We start from the raw sequence: 19,496 nt of genomic DNA, 5'->3' as shown, positions 1-19,496 counted from the left end.
CCGCAAAGTACCCAGGCACACTATGTACTGACTCCAGTCTTCGATGGATGAGTTGTATGGATCAGTTCCACCGAAGTGTGGCGTAACTGGTAAGTGTACTTTTCTTTCTTCCCTCAAAATTGAAATACTCACATATGAGAGGCGAGGTGCAGCATCGACACTACTTATCCTCATAATTGTAATGAACTTTGTGTACCGGACAGGCTTCTTGTTAGAAACAGTAAACTTTATTTACAGAGCTCCTGATGAAGTAACATGCTTGTACCAAGACCAAGGCTAGAAGCTTCGCTCCTAAGATTACCTGCACTTAGGGCTGATTTGTCTATGCAGTCACATGATCCCTATAGCAGTATGAAAGATTTTACTTACAATTACTACAGTTGCTAATGTCTCCTGCTCCTGCCTGGAAGGATGTGAAGGCATAAGAACATAAGGGCAACGGTGACCTTTAAAGCCACTGGCAGGACCATCCTCGTCCTGCTATGATGTCGGGTTGTAGGACTTGGCACAGTTCAGTGATCATGTTCTTACTGATTCTGAGTGGTGTCTGACACTGCTCCTTGTTTAGAGGATGAGGAGGATTCTAGAAATATACTTGCTAGATAGGGCCTTCTGTGTAGAGCCTTCCTCCTCCTCCCTCGACCCAGAGCTTTCCCTCTATGCATCTTCTGCTCAATTCCTTGTCATGTTGCAGATCAAGAAGCACTGCAACAGCTGCCTCGATACCTGGGTTAAGTATTCCTCTGTCCTCCCTGATTGTAAGCACTAGCTTTCAAAAGCCAACTTCATAAACACAGCACAATCCTTCAACCATCTCAGACTAAGCAGAAAAGCAAGTTAAAAGCACCTCACCTGGAACTTGTTAAATGGCCTTTTAAGTAGTGCTGGTGTGGAGCCCATCTTGCAGCTAAATGCTTAATCTTTGTTGTGAATTAATTCAATAGATCTGTGTGGCCCAAATTTGGAAAATGGGTGCCAGCTAAGTGAGTAGGGTAGTATGATGTCATACTATTGCCAGCTCTGTTTCTTCTGGCACTTTTGGGACACCCATGTGAGTGCCCTTTGCAAGACTGTGCCTGTGCACCTGCAGATAGGGTGATTGGCTTCTGTAGCACCGCCTCAGTGGCATTATGCATCCAAATCTTGCCCCCACATCTGTGAAAGACATGAGAGGATGCAAATGTTGATCCTCAAGTTATATTATAACTATTATATAAGTAGCTGTAGGGCAGCAACTCCGACAAAGGTGAGACTGCTTATAGATCCAATGAAAGTGGCAGACCTGAATTTGTAATGATCAGCAAAATGCTAGATTACAGGGATTGTGATCACAAGTACTTTCCCATTTCTGGTACAGCCACAGCAAGGTCAATTTGAGTGCTACATCACTGGGCTCAGCTGACAGCAACTAATTTAATAGACCAGGGTTCAAACCTGGAAACTTGTTAGTCTGTGTGGATGAGTGCCACACTACATGATATTTTCAATGATACAAAATGAACTGTACAGCAGCTAACTAAACAGATGAAAAATGCATTGGTAGTAGAGAAGAGTGGATGTCTCAAAACAGGAGAACAGGATTACAGGAAATTCTGCATATTCAGATATAAGAATGTTCTGATTACTAGAATATAATTTTAAGGAAACTTGATAGAGATTTCACTATTATAAAATATTTGCCAGTAACTTAAAAGACTAGTACTAACTGGGATATGATCGCTGTAGCATGCATTATTATATATATGACACAATATAGTATCAACCTACAATGTGAATAAGACATAAATTAGCTTTCAATGAATGCCTGGGGAAGCTGGTATATTACTACAAATCTAAATTCTATAAGGTTAATTGATCTGGACAGCATCACAGTCTGTTGTTTGTATCTGCATAGGCAGATTTAGAATTATAGAGATATTTTAGCACAATTAAAAACAATAAACATAATAATGCATCTTACCTATGACAATGATCGTGGATGACTTCTCTGACTTGAGCAGATTGACTAAAGTTATGATACCTGTAGCTGACAGTGTGACTTCATCCATACCTACGATCACCTTGGCTAATATTATCATCTGTACCATGTGGAAAAGAAAGAAATTACTCTCAGATCTTTAGCAATCCATTTCATGGCCCAAGGGCCAAATAATCTTTTCTCATCCTATGAAACCTCATATTCTTTTTGTTTTGTAATCATTCACATATAAACCTCCATCTACATAATTGGCTGTTAGTCATCTGTTTTCAACCTTCAGTGTCAAGAGCTTTCACTGTAAATATCACAACATGTTTAGTCATATGATCTTGTGCTTTTGATGCTAGATAGCACATTCAATCAGTCGTGTACCTGATTTTTTTCTTCTGCGAGGAATGGGGAAAGTTTATCTAGAAGAGTTTTGCATTCAAAGAATGAAGTCTGCTTTAGGTATTATGTATAATGTCTCTTCCCTCTTCAGGTTGCAATACTTCAAAAAAATTGCATTATGAAACCAAAGCAGGTTTTTAGAACAAATTAGGCAACCAGAAATGGTTTAATCTGAATGAAGATAAGACGCTGTCAAAATACCAATTCAACAACAGAAATAGAAAGCATCTAAGGCAACGTGGATGCAGTCCATGGCACTTTTCATACTGGGGAGGCCAACGATCTGGGTGAAGCTAGAGCTTTCTTGTCCTGCTTTACTCTATTCATGGGGAAGGAAATGTATATTCCTCCTGGTGTAGAGAGCTTTGGTGACTTCCCTGTTAAACTGGAGACTGCAAACACACATCATAAAAGATATTCAACCATTAAAAAAGAAGTTCAAGGTCTGGTGTCAGTGTTACAGCACGTCAAAGTTTGTGTTGCAAGCAATTCTTCGGAAAGAATTGTTAAAACAGACCACAATCCTTGAAACTAGAATGTCAGACTATTCAGATGGAGTTTATTACTGCAACTGTTTAATTTACAGATTATACATGTGGCTGGATGAGAAAATTTAATTGCAGGTGCATTGTCAAGAGTTTAAAGTTCAAAGGAAATTGAACATTTGAAACATGGACAATGGACTGAAATTACCTCTTTTGATAGAAAAGCCTTGTGTATATTATCATGCAATGCATGCACCTGCTAATGTAATATTTTTGTTATATAGCTAAGTATAGTAAGTAATGTGAAACGGGTTGAGAAGATGGATCGTCTTTTAGAATTATGATGATTCATTTTTCCATAAGGATGGAGATGTAAAGAAATTTATAGTTTTTCCAATATTACTGTGAAGCAGGCTTGTGGGGCTATGGGTGTGTGTGACTAATTTAATTAGACTGAAGACAGTCAGACTGCAAGGTTTAAATCATCAAAGGATAAGGTGTAAAAGCAGGCATTTTGAAGTGGAAATGGATGAGCTAAGATGGGATCCCTGTAGGTATAGCTTTATTAGGAATCTGGATTAGGAGATAAATGAGGAGTGAATTTTTAGCTGTTGAATCTCAAAGAGACATAACAGAAAGTTTTATAACTGGCAAAGATCATAAATAAATAAGGCAAAGTTATTAAGTTTATTTTTCCCGAAAGTGGTGGCTATAACGGCAACATGAAAGATTTTTAGATTTTGGGAAAGGTAACTTTCAAAGGAAGGTTAAGAGCAATAGGTTTACAGATAAAAGGTGAGAAAATATATTTAAGGGTGGGATAAGAGGAGTCAGTGGCCTTGTCAAAGCGATTAGTGAGGAGTGCAGGATATTACTTGCTGCTGGTTGCTTCTGTGAACAGGAGAGCTTCATTTCACTTCAGAGCTGCATTCAGCGAATTTAGAGGCTCCAGTTCAGGACTCTGTTGTTTTCCAGGCCACTGGAGGATTCATACCGCTAGGGGCCTTCCAGGTATCAGACAGCCTTCCCTTAATCTGGTAATGGGGATTGTGGTCTCCGCTGGAGGCACCTCCTCTGAGGAGGAAGAGAGGGCCAGAAGAGGGAGGAGGCCAGGTGCCTTAGTCTAAGCAGCCAGGGCTCACTCCTTTGGCCAGCTTCTGCCTCATTGACATTTGCCAATCACACTCTAACACCTCTGAGGTCCACAGGGGATTGGGCAGCTCTCAACTGTTCTGTAAAGTGACCCATGCCAACATGGTACTCACCCTTCCCGATCGCAGGAGATTGTTGAGTCGCTTCCAGTGCTGCACCCATGTGTGCCTCACCACATCATGGCTGCTGACCCTGGATGCCACCCCCTCCCAGACCTTTTTGGTGAGGTTGGGGGGGCCCTCCTCCTCCCATCCCTGGGGACATGGGTTTCTCTCCTCGCTGCCACCTCCTCCAGGAGGGCTACGAAGCAGTCATCTGAGAAACGCGGTGCTGACTGCCCCATCGACCTACTCTCCTTGCCTGCTGTGTCCACCCGCAGTGGTTTCCATTGACAAGACTTCAGCATCCTCCCGTGGAAGCCTTCCAGGGCCTGCTGAGGTCACATTTGAATTGGCCGCCAGGTTGCCATTGGACCCAGTGGACATCATGCCCCTCCCCCTCCTGCCTCTTTGTGCTCGTTCCCATGCTGCGTATCATGCTGGGCGGGCCTTAGCTGGCTCGCCCGCATAAAATCATGGATTCGCTGCTGATCACGGGCGACCACCCCCACCCACCCTTACCAATCCCACATGGCAAGGGCAAAATTCTGTTTTATAGATTAAGAATCTATTGGGACTGTTGCCTGGAAAAGGATGTTTATTTGTGAGCCTAGCTAAGTCGAAATCTTTTGGGAAATGTTATAAGACTAACTTTAACTGTGTAACTGTAATCTTGTGTATTTAAGTTTTCTTTTCTTTTGTTAATAAATGTTTTAATTTAATATTTAAAATCTCCAAAAGTGGAAGTTGAATCTTTACTTCTGACTTCAGTGCACATACAGTCTTGTAATAAATCCAAATTGCAAAATTGTTGTGATAGCCTGACCAAGTTTCCCTTTGGGATTTGGTTAGCCCAGAAAATACTGCCTGCCATATCACAACACTTGCTACAGCTTGAAAGGAGACCATGGTATAAATGTTAAGAGCCATGGTCACCTTGATCGCCACAGTACTGACCATGCAGGTGCAGGTTCAAGTTGTGACTGCAACAGATGATCAAACTGGATGAAAGTCAATAGCTTCTTTTGTGAAGTGAAAGCACCTCAGACATTGGGCAGGATTTTTGGGTTGTCGGGCAGGCGGTCCTGGGAGTGGCTGGGAAATGGTCTGCTGCCCGCTATCGGCTCCCGGCTTCGATTTTACGCTGGCTGGCCAATTAATGACCAGCCAGTAAAAAAGGTGTTGAGAAGCTCAACACTGCCGGGGCGGGGGCAGGAGGAGGATGAGCGCCAAAGTCTGCGCATGCATGGGGGAGCTCACAATGGAAGCTCCCTGAAGGCAGAAAGCTGCCTCAGGAGGCTGAACAATATAAACCCTTAAATAATGATGTGGAAAATATGAAAAAAATGTCCCCATGTAGGACTCACTCACATCAACATAGACAGAATAAAAATCCTGTCAAAACATTTTTTAAAAAATTACTGTCGGAAACCTCATCCTGCCCGTAGATGGGGTTTCCTCAAAAATGCAAAGGCTGCCTAGCCAATTCGCCCACCTGCCAACCATAAGGTTTGACGGGCAGTGAAAAATAGCAGTCATTGATTGATTAATGGCCTTAATAGGTCTCTTAATTGTTGGCGGGTACGCTGCCGATTCTTGTATGTGCCCGCTGACCAAAACATTGCGCGAGAGCGCAATGACATTGGGATGCTCACCCGATGTCATCGCAAGCTATTTTATGCCCGATCGGGTCAGCCTTGCATCCGCCCGTGGGATGTAAAATTCTGCCCATTGCTTCTCAGTTAAATTAATGTGGGAGAAATGTTCTTTGATAAACCGCTGAGTACGGCCTTCTGCACAACACCATCTTGATGCTCCTTCTCCTCCTCCAGTTCCAAAGGCAACCCTACCACACTGTCCATGGCCATGAGGCAACCAAAAATAGTGCAACCCCAGCAAAATCTTTGTTCTTTGCACTGAATTTCTCAGAGTGATAAAACACACCAAAAAGGATACAGAAGGTAATTAGCAGCCATAAGTGACAAACCGGCAACTAATCTCTCTAAGCTCTGCATGATCCCTTTAAATAGCACTGGTGAGCAGCGTTCCTGCCAGTTGGCAACAATTTTGCAGGCTAAGTTCAACAAATGGCATGTTGGGTACTGGAGCAGACAAAAATCAGAAATCAGTTCTGCACGATGTGCAGGACCCTTATTTAAATAAGTTACTCGCTCTTTTAGATTCTTCTGTGCACTCTTGACACTGTTGGATAAGTTTGATTCAATATAGTGTGTGGTGCACTTTCAGCAGGAAGTGTGTGCGTGTTATCTGTCCACCATGTGGTATGCTTAGGAGGCCATTTAATGTTCCAAAAATGGGCACACTGCAATTGAATTTTTAGGGCATACAGTTGATTGGGCAATGCTAGTCGGACATAAGCATTAATTAGCATGAGAGATTGTTGTTCTGGAAGAATACCTGAAATGCAGCATAGGCCTGGTTCAGTTCTTTTGTGGACGACAGAAGGTTCTGGAACACTGAGATCTCAATGCCCCCACATTCACGTATCAGAAGCTCTTGCTTTGGATTGTTGAATGCGAAGAGGGCTAAAGCACTGGCTGCTCGTAAACAGACATCCTGAAAAAACAGGTAAATAATAGTTAAGTCCAATAACATTTTATCAGTCAATTCAATAGAAATTAATACAATAAAAGCAGAAACATTTAGAGCCTTACAATTAGTTTAATTGATTGTGAATAAATATTTTCAGTGAAATGAATATATGCATTTTTAGTCTCTGTACATAAAGGAATTGGACAACTGAACCCAGCTTAACTTGATAAGAAATGCATTTGCTTTATAAATACAGTTAATTTTAATTTACACAATAAGCCTCTTAGAGATGTGCCTGTCACCTTTCAAGTGTTGCAACACTCCTTCTATTTTGAATCATATCTGACGAACTTGTGGCGAAGTGTCCAGAGAGCCAGTTGCTCACTGCATATTACATTCACAATATTAGTTTCCCTGCAAATACTTTTTAGTAAATAGACAATGCACACAATGAAGTAACACTATATTTCACTATATGTTACTGGGAATTTTGGATACTTTCTCCTTTACAATTTTCTCTCCATACCCTTGCTCTGAAGGTGGTTACTCATGTTGAGATGGAATAACAAAGACATTGCCAGCACACTGAGTGGACATTCTTAATGTGTGATTGTAGACAGTGATTGAACTGTTCAAACATTGTGGACAGCCAGGACAAGTTTTTTCTTTCTTGATATTTACACACATTCTCAGCGGGAGTTATTGGGCAGGGTATTAATAAATTATCTAATTTTCTCTAAGGGGTTTGAAATCAAATATCATGTCTCCATTGCATATTAGCAAAACATGGAATAAGAAGTTAACCTGAGACCTCTCAATATGTATGATTCAATTCTGATACAGAATTCCTGCGACTCATATTACAGTTATGGTGTTTTTTTCATTTTCAGCAAACCTAATAAAAGATAACAAAAACAAAATAGCTGGAAAAACTCAGCAGGTCTGACAGCATCTGCGGAGAGGAATACAGTTAATGTTTCGAGTCTGTATGACTTCATCAGAACTGAGGAAAAATAGAAATGAGGTGAAATATAAGCTGGTTGAGGGGGGTGGGACAGGTAGATCTGGATAGAGGGCCAGTGATAGGTGGAGGCAAAGAAGACATTGCCAAAGATGTCATAGATAAAAGGACAAAAGGGTGTTGACGGTGGTGATATTAGCTAAGGAATGTACTAATGGTGACATTAAGGGCAGAAAGCAGGACGAGCAAGTGACAGATAGCCCTAGTGGGGGTGGGGTGGGGGGAAGGGATCGAATTAGACTAAAAGGTGGAGATAAAACTATGATGGAAATGGGTGACCACTTTGTGGAACACCTTTGGTCTGTCCGCAAGCATGATCCAGAACTCCCTGTTGCTTGCCATTTCAACACACCACCCTGCTCTCATGCCCACATGTCCGTCCTTGGCCTGCTGCAATGTTCCAGTGAAGCTCAATGCAAACTGGAGGAACAGCACCTCATCTTCCGATTAGGGATTTTACAGCCTTCCGGACTTAACATTGAGTTCAACAACTTCAGATCATGAACTCTTTCCTCCATCCCCACCCCCTTTCTGATCCCCTTTTATCCAATAATTCATAATTTAAAAAATATATTTTTCTTTTCCCACCTATTTCCATTATTTTTAAATTTATTTCCATTCATTGTTTTATCTCCACCTTTTAGCCTATTTTGATCCCTTCCCCCCACCCCACCCCCACTAGATCTATCTGTCAATTGCTTGTCCTGCTTTCTACCCTTAAGGTCACCATTAGCACATTCCTTAGCTAATATCACCACCGTCAACACCCCTTTGTCCTTTTGTCTATGACATCTTTGGCAATCCCTTCTTTGCCTCCACCTATCACTGGCCCTCTATCTAGCTCTACCTGTCCCATCCCACCTCAACCAGCTTATATTTCATTTCAATTTTTCCTTAGTTCTGGTGAAGAGTCATACGGACTTGAAATGTTAACTGTATTCCTCTCCGCAGATGCTGTCAGACCTGCTGTGTTTTTCCAGCTACTTTTGTTTTTGTTTCAGATTTCCAGCATCCACCGTATTTTGTTTTTATGCTAATAAGAAAAATTTATGTAACGAGAAATTATTTTAATATCCATTTAATACATTAAAATGTGGAATATGAATTTGATATTAAATTAATTTAAAATAATAGTGTTGTGAACTCCCCATTACATATTTGCATAGTTGTGATCCTTTAAAATTTTCTATTCCATACTAATTTGCTACAGCCTACTTTGTCATCAGATTTAATATGGTTCAATACAATCTTGTAGGTGAAGCCCTTTCTCTTCATTAAGACCTTCTGTAGTTCATTGTTTCCCAACACAATACAGGCCAAGCTGTGGATCACTTCGGCCTATGTACAGAACATAAAAATGGAAATTATTGGCAATTATTACAATGAAAAAATCCATTATTTTTTTTAAAATTCATTAATCGATATGATTACATTTAATCTTCCAAATCTACCAAATAGAAGAACAAAGGCAGTAGGTGCATGGGAACATCACCACCTGCAAGTCCCTTCCAAGTCACATGCCACCTTGAATTGAAACTATATCACTGTTCTTTCATAGTCATTGGTTAAGAATCCTGCAACTCCCTCCCTAACAACACTCTGGGTGTACCTATACCACATGCTGTGTTTCAAGAAGATGGTTCACCTTGGCTTTGTCAGCATAGCTCACATCTCATGAATGGATAAAAAAAATTCCAGGGTAGTTGATTGGTTCTAACATCATTCAGTTTCATTCTTCAACTGAACTGAGTGGTTCATATTGATCACCTTCAACTCGAGTGAAAAGAGTGGATCTTTCTTCTAATGATTTTTCTTCTGATACATTGACGAGCTGATATATGGGCTGAAACAGCATCAGCTTAAAAATCTTACACTTGGCATGTATGCAATTGATCTGTGCTGTAGGCCTGAGTCTGTTAATTACTCCAGAGTTGACACAAGTAAATGCAGCCGTGCACTATCATAACTCCTTTCCTTTGTTACCTGTACTTGGGGGGACTGTGTAGAGAAAAGCAATTCAAGAAGTACATCCATGCCACCTTCTTCTGTAATTTTATGTTGACTGATCGGATTATTTACGTGTGCTACACCTACAAAAGTAAAACAGATACAACTATTATATTTGTATATTTAAATACATAATTTATAGGGCTAATTGAATACATTAATACTATTGTCATTTTTTCATCTGATTGTGAAATAACTGAGAGTCATTTATTTGTTTCTGATGTCATTGGATACCATGACAAAGAAATGGAATAAGTACATCTGTTAGGAAGCGCTGTGCTACACAAGATGGAATGTCAATGGGGTTGTTTGTGTTGGATTTTAGGTAACGCAGAGAGACTCTGATTTTTGAGGAGGTTTATGCAGGTAGCAGAAAAGGTCCTTTTGAAATTGTAAAGATTGCCTGTCTTCCATAACATTGGAAAATAAATTTTCACATTTACATTAGTGCTAGAACTTTTCACCAGTGAGAGTAATGTTTATTTAAACTGCAGGATTTCCTAAATTATAGAATGATGCTGCCAGACCTGCTGAGTTTTTATTATTTCATCTACTTCCTTGTATTTTCTTGACCAGCCAACAAAACCCCAAAGCACTCATGTACTTTTTCTTTAGAATATAGATTTGCATTGACATAGCTTCTCTGTCCCTACATTTATACACTTTCTCATGCAGTCTTCTTCTCTTAGGCACTTATACCACCTAATTTCCGGTGGTTTCACGATAAGAATAAGAGGGAATTGGACAAAGTCCTTCCCCGCAAGAAATGGACCTGGTTTGTGTCATAATGCATTTTTGGTGGTTGCTTCTTTTTAATATGCATTGAGATATACTATACCAATCTGAAAGTTTCCAATGTTCTGGCATGGACAACAGCTGATATTAAGAATGCTCATTTAAAATATGGATTCAGGGTTACTAGTTAATGATAAATATCCTGGAATCCATGGAAGGGACATAGAAATGTAAATTATAGCTATTTTTAAACAATTTTTCTTTTTATGTCATTTTCCTTGGTGCATGGGATTTTATGACTTTTTATGTGACAAATCTGAAGATTTTGCAGTTTATTGCAATTCTGAGCATTTTGTTATATTGCCCTCTTTTCTGGTGAGCTGTAAATAAAATTGTTTAATAATGGCCACCTGCTGTGAATCCACATGGTGAGTTTCTCTCAGTGCGATACACAACAGAAAGATGGTGACAAGGATAGCATAGAATTCTCTGTAACATTCTATTTGAGAAATTAAGGACTTAAAAACATTGTGACGTACTTTTTGAAACTCCTGAAGTTTATTTTTGGAGGGTTTGAGAAATTTGAAAGTTTGTCCTGTGTACACATTATGTTCAGGTACACAGAGAGTCAGCACAGTATGTAATTGAAAAGAAAATAGCACTGAAGGCATATTTGGGGACAACGGGGAAATTCAACCCTAACAAAGAGGACTAGTATAATTATGAACAAAGATTACGTATTTGGCTGAGAGTGAATAAACTAGGAGATGAGAGTAAATGTTTTCCTCACCATATGGGGCATAACGCTTTTGATGTGGTATATAACCAGTGACATCTGAGAGAGGCCAGTTCAATGGAATATGCAGAAATTAGTGAAATTCTGGACTCATATTATGAAACAGCTAAGAATGAAAATGCATTGAGAGTTGCATTTCATGAAATTAAGCAGTTGCCACATGAGACTATTGCAGATTACATTCTTGAATTAAATTCTCTCATCACCTTACGTGTGGCACAAACTTATAAATCAACCTTAGAGATTTGTTTGTAGGAGGCCTAAAGAACAATAAAATCCAGGCCAAACTTTTGAGCAAAGGCAATAAGCTGGCATGGAAGGAGCACTGCAATGAGGCCACATCTATGGAAATGGCAGAAAGAGATAGTTGCAAATAGAAAGACAGTTCTTTTCCTAAGCCAACAGGGGAGGTCTGCTGGATTTTAACTAGATCCAGGCCATGGCAACGATGTTCACAGTCTCAGAGATATTAATTTAGATGCTACTGTGGGCATGCTAGCCACCAACCATCTGAATGCCCCCATTTCTTGTCAGTGCTATGCCTGTGAGAAAGTCAGTCATATCCAGATGGCATGCAAGAGTGGAACAAACAGCAATACAACAGGTCGAGATTGTGGTAGATCTAAAACTAGTTCAGGAATCTGGAAATCCTCAAATGTCCATATGATAGATATGGATATAAGAAGTTGATGTTATCGAGTAGGAAGACTAAGAATTGTACTTGGTCCAAGAGCAAGAGAAACAGCACATGGAAGATGACAACAATGAAGATGTAATTTCTAGCTCACAGTAAAAATGAAAGTCAAAGATTCACAACTTACTTTCATCATTGTGTTAGGGGAAAGATAGTAAGTGAGAATTTATGGTAAGGGAGAATTCATTATAAGGGAATGAATTACTTAAATTAGAATCTACAGGTAGGCCAGCGCAAACCAGTAAATCAACAGTTAAATAGTTAAACCAGATGAACTTTGTACACCCGCAGAGCTTGCAATCACCAGCAAGGTCCTGGGAGCTAGACTGAACATGAAGGAATTAAAAATAAGATACATTGGGTGTCCTGGGTGTCAGACTGGAGACTTAGGTTGGAAAACAACTAAGATTAAGTGTTAAAAACAAAAAACAAAAAAACTGCGGATGCTGTGCTGTTCAACAGTTGGGGAAGGACAGATGGTCCTAGCTTAGACAGGAGGGAAGGTCTCTGCCTGGATGAAAGGTGGAATGTACCTGATGCCAGAGATGTATGTAAAGTATAAATATGCTGAACACTTGTAATTTAGCAGAGTGCTATCGCAAGCTGACTTGAGAGTTCTCTCCTTGCAATTGCTCAAATAAATGATTGTGACCTGTACCTGAGCCTCCTGTGGTCCATTTGTCAAAGTCACCACAACATTTGGTACCACTGCAGCAGTGTCTGTGACCTTGGAAGGAGGGTACAAGAAATCCCTAAGTCATACTCCCTTACGCAAAATTGGTATGAAACTGATCAGTTATTCCAATAAAAGTATCCCAGTGCTAGGTCGAGTTAGTGTTAAGTTGAAATATGATGATACTTGTCATTGGTTGTAGCAGAAGAGAATAAAGGGTGGAATCCTGCGGTCCGAAGTCTAAGTTTGGTGGCGGGCGGGTAAGTTGGGTGATTCCCTCTGGGCAGTAGCATGGCTGAACATGCGCGATCTTATGCTGTTCACCTCATTATTCAGGCACCCGTATGAAGCACAGCAAACTTATGGTGTGCTGGGCTGTTACCTGCTGTCCCTGCTGTTACCTCACGGGGTCGAAGGTCTTGGTGCCATATTTAAAGACACCCAGACAGCCATTCAATCACTGCAGGCCAGGAGCTCTGGATTGTGCTTCAAATGAAATGTTAATAAGAAAAAATTGATCTTCAGCCCCACAGTTAAGCAATACCTTCCTGGAGACTCTCCTCCAGGCTGTCCAGGAAAGGCAGGATGCAGGATGGGAAAAGGAGGCTGTTCCATCTGACCACAACAGCCTGGGAAGAGGTTGCCAAGGTGGTTAGTGCCTGTGGGGTCAAGAAAAGAACTGGTCTGCAATACGGAAAAAGATGAATGATCTGCTGCGCTCTGCCAGGCTAAATGAACCATCTACTCACTGCAAACTCACACTCTCATAAGGGCATCAGGTAGTCGAAGGGTTACAGTGCACAGGGGTGTCACACATGATGGGCAGATGGGGTATCAATATGGATTAAGTGCCAGCCACTTTAACCTCTCCATCTTTATATTAGTCCCAGGACAAACGGCTTCTTAATCACTTACTGGGGAGGGGTCAGCAGCGACAATATGTGTGCATGCTCCTGAACTGCTCGTTCACCCAATGGTCTCACAGTCAATCCTTCTGATTTTCTTCATGACAAGATTGTACATAACAAGCATGAGCATGCCAAGACCGGAGAGGGAGTGGCAGAGATTCATCTGCTTAGCAGCTTTGAGGAGCAGGCCACAAAGATTTCTGGTGAGGAGCATGACTGTGCCTGTGGAAGGCGAGATTGGACTTCCCAGGAACCCAATGAGGATGCATCCAGTCACCAGCTCCAATATGCACACATTGACTGTGAATGATCTTTAATGCACGAGCCTGCTTAGTCAATTTCTCTTTTCTCTATTCCAGATACCAGCAAGAAATGGCGGAGGACATCCACCAGGGCGTGCCACAGCCCCAGGCCCCAGTCCCCAGCCCACCCCTGAGGAGAAAGCGTTAACATCCTCAGAGGAAGCACCGTCAAGGTGTTCACCTGTACCCCCCACGAGTGAACCTCAGTGAGTCTGTCACAAAACTAATATTTTTCAAAATACTATTGCAGCCTTATGGGCGTGAATGTGAATGGTTCTGTCTGTGTGCCTGATTTAATTGAATTAGAGTCAGATAGATTGCAAGGTTGAAATTATCAAAAGAGTTAGGTGTAAAGCAGACTTTTGAAATGGAGATGGACAAGTGAGAATGTGGGTTGCACAGATAAAGTGTGAATGAAATTTGCATTTTAGATAAGTGAAGGGGCTGTTTGATTTTCAAAGGGATGGTAGGATATTTACAACTAACAAGATAAATAGGGTAAGGTTATTATGCTTATTTTCCCGAAAGGTAAGAAGTCAGAGAGCCTTAGCAGGCTGGGGTCCTCTAGGCCTTGGGCCACCAGAGGATGCCTGCCAAAGTCATTTCAGTCAACAGGGCATTGCAGTCAGCAGGTTGCCTCCACCTCAGTTGCGGATGTTGGGGCTGCACCAAGACAGTGGTAGGGTAAGATAAATTAAAAAGTACTGAATGCACACAGGTGTAGATTCATTGTTTATAGTCTGCACATTTGTAGATATATTTTTAATTTAATTGTTTCCAACTCTCATGGATTCCATTTTTTTTATAGTTGCTTCAAAGTCTCGTGGTCAGTGAGGCTCCATAATGTTGGCTCCCACCTGAGCCTTATTCAGTTTTCCCCCATTATATTCAGAGTGATTAGTCTATAATTCCACACATGCAAGATTAGGCACTGGCCATCAGTTGTCAGTGTGCTGCCTGGCCAATACTCCTGTCAGCCAATTCTCTTTGCTCACCGTACTGTGGCCTCAGGAGATGTGCTCATCGAGCTCATTGCATCTCCTATTGTTGCACGAATGTCAGTTGTGTGTGGATGGCACAATTACGTGTGGGGACTTAAATCTGTTACTTGTGTGCCAAGGTTCATTGCGAATGCAGTTTCAGGGGTCAGAGATTGTAGTTGGATACTGTAACAGTAACAATTAAAAGCCAGAGGCTACCCTAACTGTCTGGAGGAAAATGTAGTGGACGCTTTCAATGTCGAATGTCCTTTCTTGGTGATTTGTCAATTTGAGCAACCATGCAGCTAATGAGGCAAGTAAGGATATGATAGGTACATTAGTCTTGACTACAAGAGGGATTTGAGTGTTGGATTTAGAGGTGGGTGTGCATCTGGCTGAAGCCTTTGCCAGACCTCACATGGAGAATTGTTTGATCTGCTTGCCTCCTTATCAAGGGTGTCAACAGACTTTGGGTTAGCACTCAGATTGAGTTGGAACTTCTTGCATGAAAGGACTTTTAGTGACTTATGAGAGAGATCCTAGAATGGTCTTGTGTGCTGGATCATCTCAAGAACTGTGATGTTACTAATGTGATGCATAGCCAACTCTCTCAGGCCACTGCAGGTCATGCAGGCAACGTTTCCACCTTGGCTGGCGTGCCCAAAATGATGGCTCATGGTCTTGCCCTAATGCAAAGGCCATCTAGGAAAGGGACTTTCAAGGGTGTTGACAATTGCAGGGTTCAGAGTGGTTGCACCTCAGCAACCCATAGTCCATTTGAGGCACTCTCAATGAGGACACTACAAAGAAACCTCAAAACTTCACAGCTTGATAAAGCTATCAAGGATTCTGGGTTTATGATGTGTGAGTGGCAATTGGGGCCAGGAGCGTGATCATGCCTCACTTATCTGCATTGAGGAGCTATGTTGAGAGGACATATGGTACTCTCATGCTGCTGCTTCCTGTTGACCCATCCATCTGGTTCTGCCTGAAAGAGTAATCTGTCTGGTCAGTCCCCCTTTGGGAGCAGGTGTCAGGATGACAGGAGTGCATCCCTGGCTAAATATGTGTTCAAACTACTGATAAACTGCCATGCACACTGACTTGGTGAGGGCATGTGTGAAATCACTATTCCAGTTAAAGTTGCTTAAGGTTGTGGGAGAAGGGATTGTTATTCAGATTCAACAATGGCCATGTATCATCAGGACTATACATTTAGAGTGGTTTAGTGCATTCAAATGATCAAACCAACATCAGATGGTGAGTACTGATATTCCATTAAGCTCTAAGAAAGAATTGAACTTTTGAGAGCAAAATCTTTGTGAGCAAAAAGATGCTGGGGCCTTCCGGCCAGCAAAGGCGAGAAAAGCAAATTATTGTGAGAAGTTGCTGGCACATTACTCTTCCTGGAATCTGGTAATTATCAGGTTGCCACGGGCACATCTGCTGCATTGTACCCCTGCTGTGGCTTATTCATGTGGCATGTCGCCATCCTCAGGACCATTATCAGCTCCATCCCTTTCAACATCCTCCTCGTCAGAAGAGAGATCTTGTTCCTCTATGTCTCCCTCAAACAAGTGTCAGGTTGTGCACAGTGCAGCAGACAACAATGATCCTGGACACTCTCTATGGTGAGTATTGCAGATCCTCACTGGGGTGGTCCAAACATCTGAAATAACATCTTCAGGAGGCCTGTCATCTGCCCCATCACAGATCTGGCAGAGGCATGTGCAGCATTGTACCTCTCCTCAGCAGCACTATGTGGACAATGATCTAGCGTCATCAGTCACAACTTCTGGGAGTATCCCTTGTCCCTGAGGAGCCAGTGCTGTAATTGCAGGGGTCCTTTAAAGATCTGTGGCACCCACAAGTGGCTCAAAATGTTAGAGTCCTGAGTACCTAGAACAAACATGCAGGATTTGCTTTCTGTGATCACAAAAGCTGGACGTTCAAAGAGTGAAATCTTCTGCAACTGATGAAGTGCACAGGCTGCTGCTAGGGAGCTAACAAGGCCACATATGTGCAATTGATGGCGCCTTGCACTTGAAGGAAACCAGATATCACTGCGAATCCCACCTCTCTGACAGCCTGGCTTTCGGCATCCATGTGGAACTGGACATATTGTGAGCTCTAGTGATCAGAGTATCTGTGACCTCTTGTATGCATTTGTGTATCACCGATTGGGAGATGCCTCACAGGTCCCCTCTGGACCCCTGGAAGGAACCATTGGCAAAAAAGTTCAGTGCAGCGGTTATCTTCAGTGCCACCAGCACAGGATGCCCTCCAAGTCCTTGTGGCTGCAGTTCATCCCAGAGAAGCTACCACATCCCTGGACAAGTAAAGCACTCATGGCATTGTCTTTTGTTCATTTCCATATTAGAGCAAGGCCTGTGATATGCCAGTTTTCAGGCCAAAACTAATGAGATTTTGAGAAGTTGGTTTGCAATTTGTGGCTTGCTAGAGGTGCTGCTGTCAAATGATGGACCACAGTTTACGTCGGAAGAGTTAGAAATATTTCTGAGTAAGAATGGAGTCAAAAACACTCTAATACCACCATATCACCCAATATCAAATGATGCTGCAGAAAGAAGTGTACAGGTTGTGAAGAGGTCTTTGAAGTTAAAAACAGGAAATGTTGGAAAATCTCAGCAGGTCTGGCAACACCTGTGGAGAGAGAAACAGAGTTAACATTTCGAGTCTGTATGACTCTTCTTCAGAAATGATGCTGCCAGATCTGCTGAGTTTTTCCAGCATTTCTTGTTTTTATCTCAGATTTCCAGCATCCACAATATTTTGCTTTTATCTTAAACTTTGAAGAAGTATTTGCGAGGTGACAAGCTAGGCAGTAATTTCCGTGTTTCCCTTTGACAAAGACTAGATAATTTTCGGTTCTCTTACCAAACAACCCTACAGTCTACAGCAGTTTGCTCACCTGATGAGTTAGTGTTCCTAGGACAAGATTTAGTTTGCTTAAACCTGACGCCAATAGCAAAATAAGAGAAAAGCAAGACAACATCAAGGTGAATCATGATACATGAGGCATTAAACTTAGATAATTCAGTGTTGGTCAGAAGGTCACGGTGAGAAGCCACTGAAGTGATAAGGAGAAGTATGTGATTGGAGTGCTTGTAAAGAGACTAGGTCCATTCATATATCTAGTGAAGATTGGAGAGCGACTCCATCAGTGTCAAGTAGATCATTTGCTTTAATGAGGAAATCTAATAAAGGGAGAGAATGAGAAACCTTTTATAATCCAAATTCCTCCTACAGTCCAAAATGAAAGTCATAAAGAAAGTGAAAGTCAAAAAGAAACTGAAGTTTTGCCAATATTACAGAATCCACCAGTAGGGCAAAATGAGTCAGGATCTTTAATTAAGACAAATCAATCAATGTCACAGTCCCAACCGTTCAGTGGAGTTGGTAGTCAAAGTCAAAGTTCAAGTTCAAGTTTGACACAGTCAGAGATGTTGAGAGTGCAGAGTCAAGCTAATGGAAATGGAAGGAGATACCCGGACAGAAAGAGAAAGAATCCAGAAAAGTTAATTGAAAATATGGAGGTAGGAAGAAGGAATATATTGTTCTTTGCATTACTTCTTGTCAAATGATGCCATTTTTGTTAAAACACATACTGGTGTTAAGAGAAAACATTTTTACATGTAAATCACCCTTGAAGTATCAGTCAAATACGTTTTGGTTGTGATTACAGTAAAAACAAATATGCAACCCAACCTGTTACGTTTTCAGGTATTGTTAATGTTGGTTTAGTCCTGTGTATTCTGGCTACTTATTTTACATTTTAATGTTTAAGTTGTTTTTTTAAGTGGGGAGGGAGTACAGTATTTTGCAAGATCTGACAATTTCTCCTCCCTTCTGTTGGTGAGTGTAAATAAAGATGTACAATAATGACTGCCTGCTGTGAATCCATGTGCTGAGTTTTTCTCAGTGCAATATGAAACAGTTTTATTGGGTGGTCATGTTTTAAATTGTCTTCTTTAATTCAAAATAAAATGGAGCTTGTGACCTCCCCCTAGTTCTGCCCGGTAAAAAGTCGATGTGACCTGGTAATCAGAATGCTGATGGAAACATGTCCACTGGTCAAAGATCCAGAAGCTGCAGAGATTTAAGGACACTAGAAGATTTGCCCTGGGGTGGCTGGGAAAAGGAATCACCAGAATGAGCCTTGCTGTTGGAAGTTGGTTTGGGAAATCTAAGAAGATTGAGGAAAATGACATTTAATATACCCAAGATGTTATGACTCACTGAAATGTGGAGAAGTGAGCCCATTGGAAGCTGGGATTAACTTTGGACTGGTTCCTGTAAAGATTAGAATTTTGTGAAGAGTACAGTGTGTTGTACAAATATGCCGTGGAGTTTTTGGGCATGTTATGAAGTTAAGGGGGATATCTTTTCTGTAGGTTACTGTACTAGTTGCCTGTTGAGTAACATTTAGTCGATGTTAATTTTAGTTTATCTGTTATAGTAACAATGTTAAAATGTGAAATTTTGTCAGATGATTCCTATCGGTTGGTCGCTGGGAATTCAAATCTCTTTTTAAAAGTTAACAGCCTCTATGGGGTTTATAACATTGATCAATTGAAAATAACATTTTTTCCCCTCAGTACCAATACTGATACCAATGGAAATCCCCATTTGAGATCTGGTAGAAGCGGAAGTCCCACAAAGTCATGCCAAGGAGGTCAGGCTGCATGATAAATGCTCTGTAT

General features: G+C 41.3%; 1 protein-coding gene across 1 annotated transcript in view; it reads right to left on the bottom strand.

The window, feature by feature from the left end:
• Window positions 1–19,496, bottom strand: part of ankar (ankyrin and armadillo repeat containing) — a 313,107-nt gene that overhangs the window by 22,878 nt on the left and 270,733 nt on the right. Inside the window, exons 18-21 of the mRNA XM_041200254.1 lie at window positions 9,661–9,767; window positions 8,893–9,015; window positions 6,522–6,680; window positions 1,961–2,078 (exon numbers count right to left, since the gene is read on the bottom strand). Of these exons, the coding sequence (XP_041056188.1) occupies window positions 1,961–2,078; window positions 6,522–6,680; window positions 8,893–9,015; window positions 9,661–9,767 (507 nt within the window). The remainder of the gene's footprint in view (window positions 1–1,960; window positions 2,079–6,521; window positions 6,681–8,892; window positions 9,016–9,660; window positions 9,768–19,496) is intronic.

This window comes from Carcharodon carcharias, chromosome 12 (genome assembly GCF_017639515.1).
Source record: "Carcharodon carcharias isolate sCarCar2 chromosome 12, sCarCar2.pri, whole genome shotgun sequence".
Taxonomy (NCBI): domain Eukaryota; kingdom Metazoa; phylum Chordata; class Chondrichthyes; order Lamniformes; family Lamnidae; genus Carcharodon; species Carcharodon carcharias.
The sequence above is the reverse complement of the archived record's forward strand: the minus strand, read 5'-3'. Positions and strand labels throughout refer to the sequence as shown.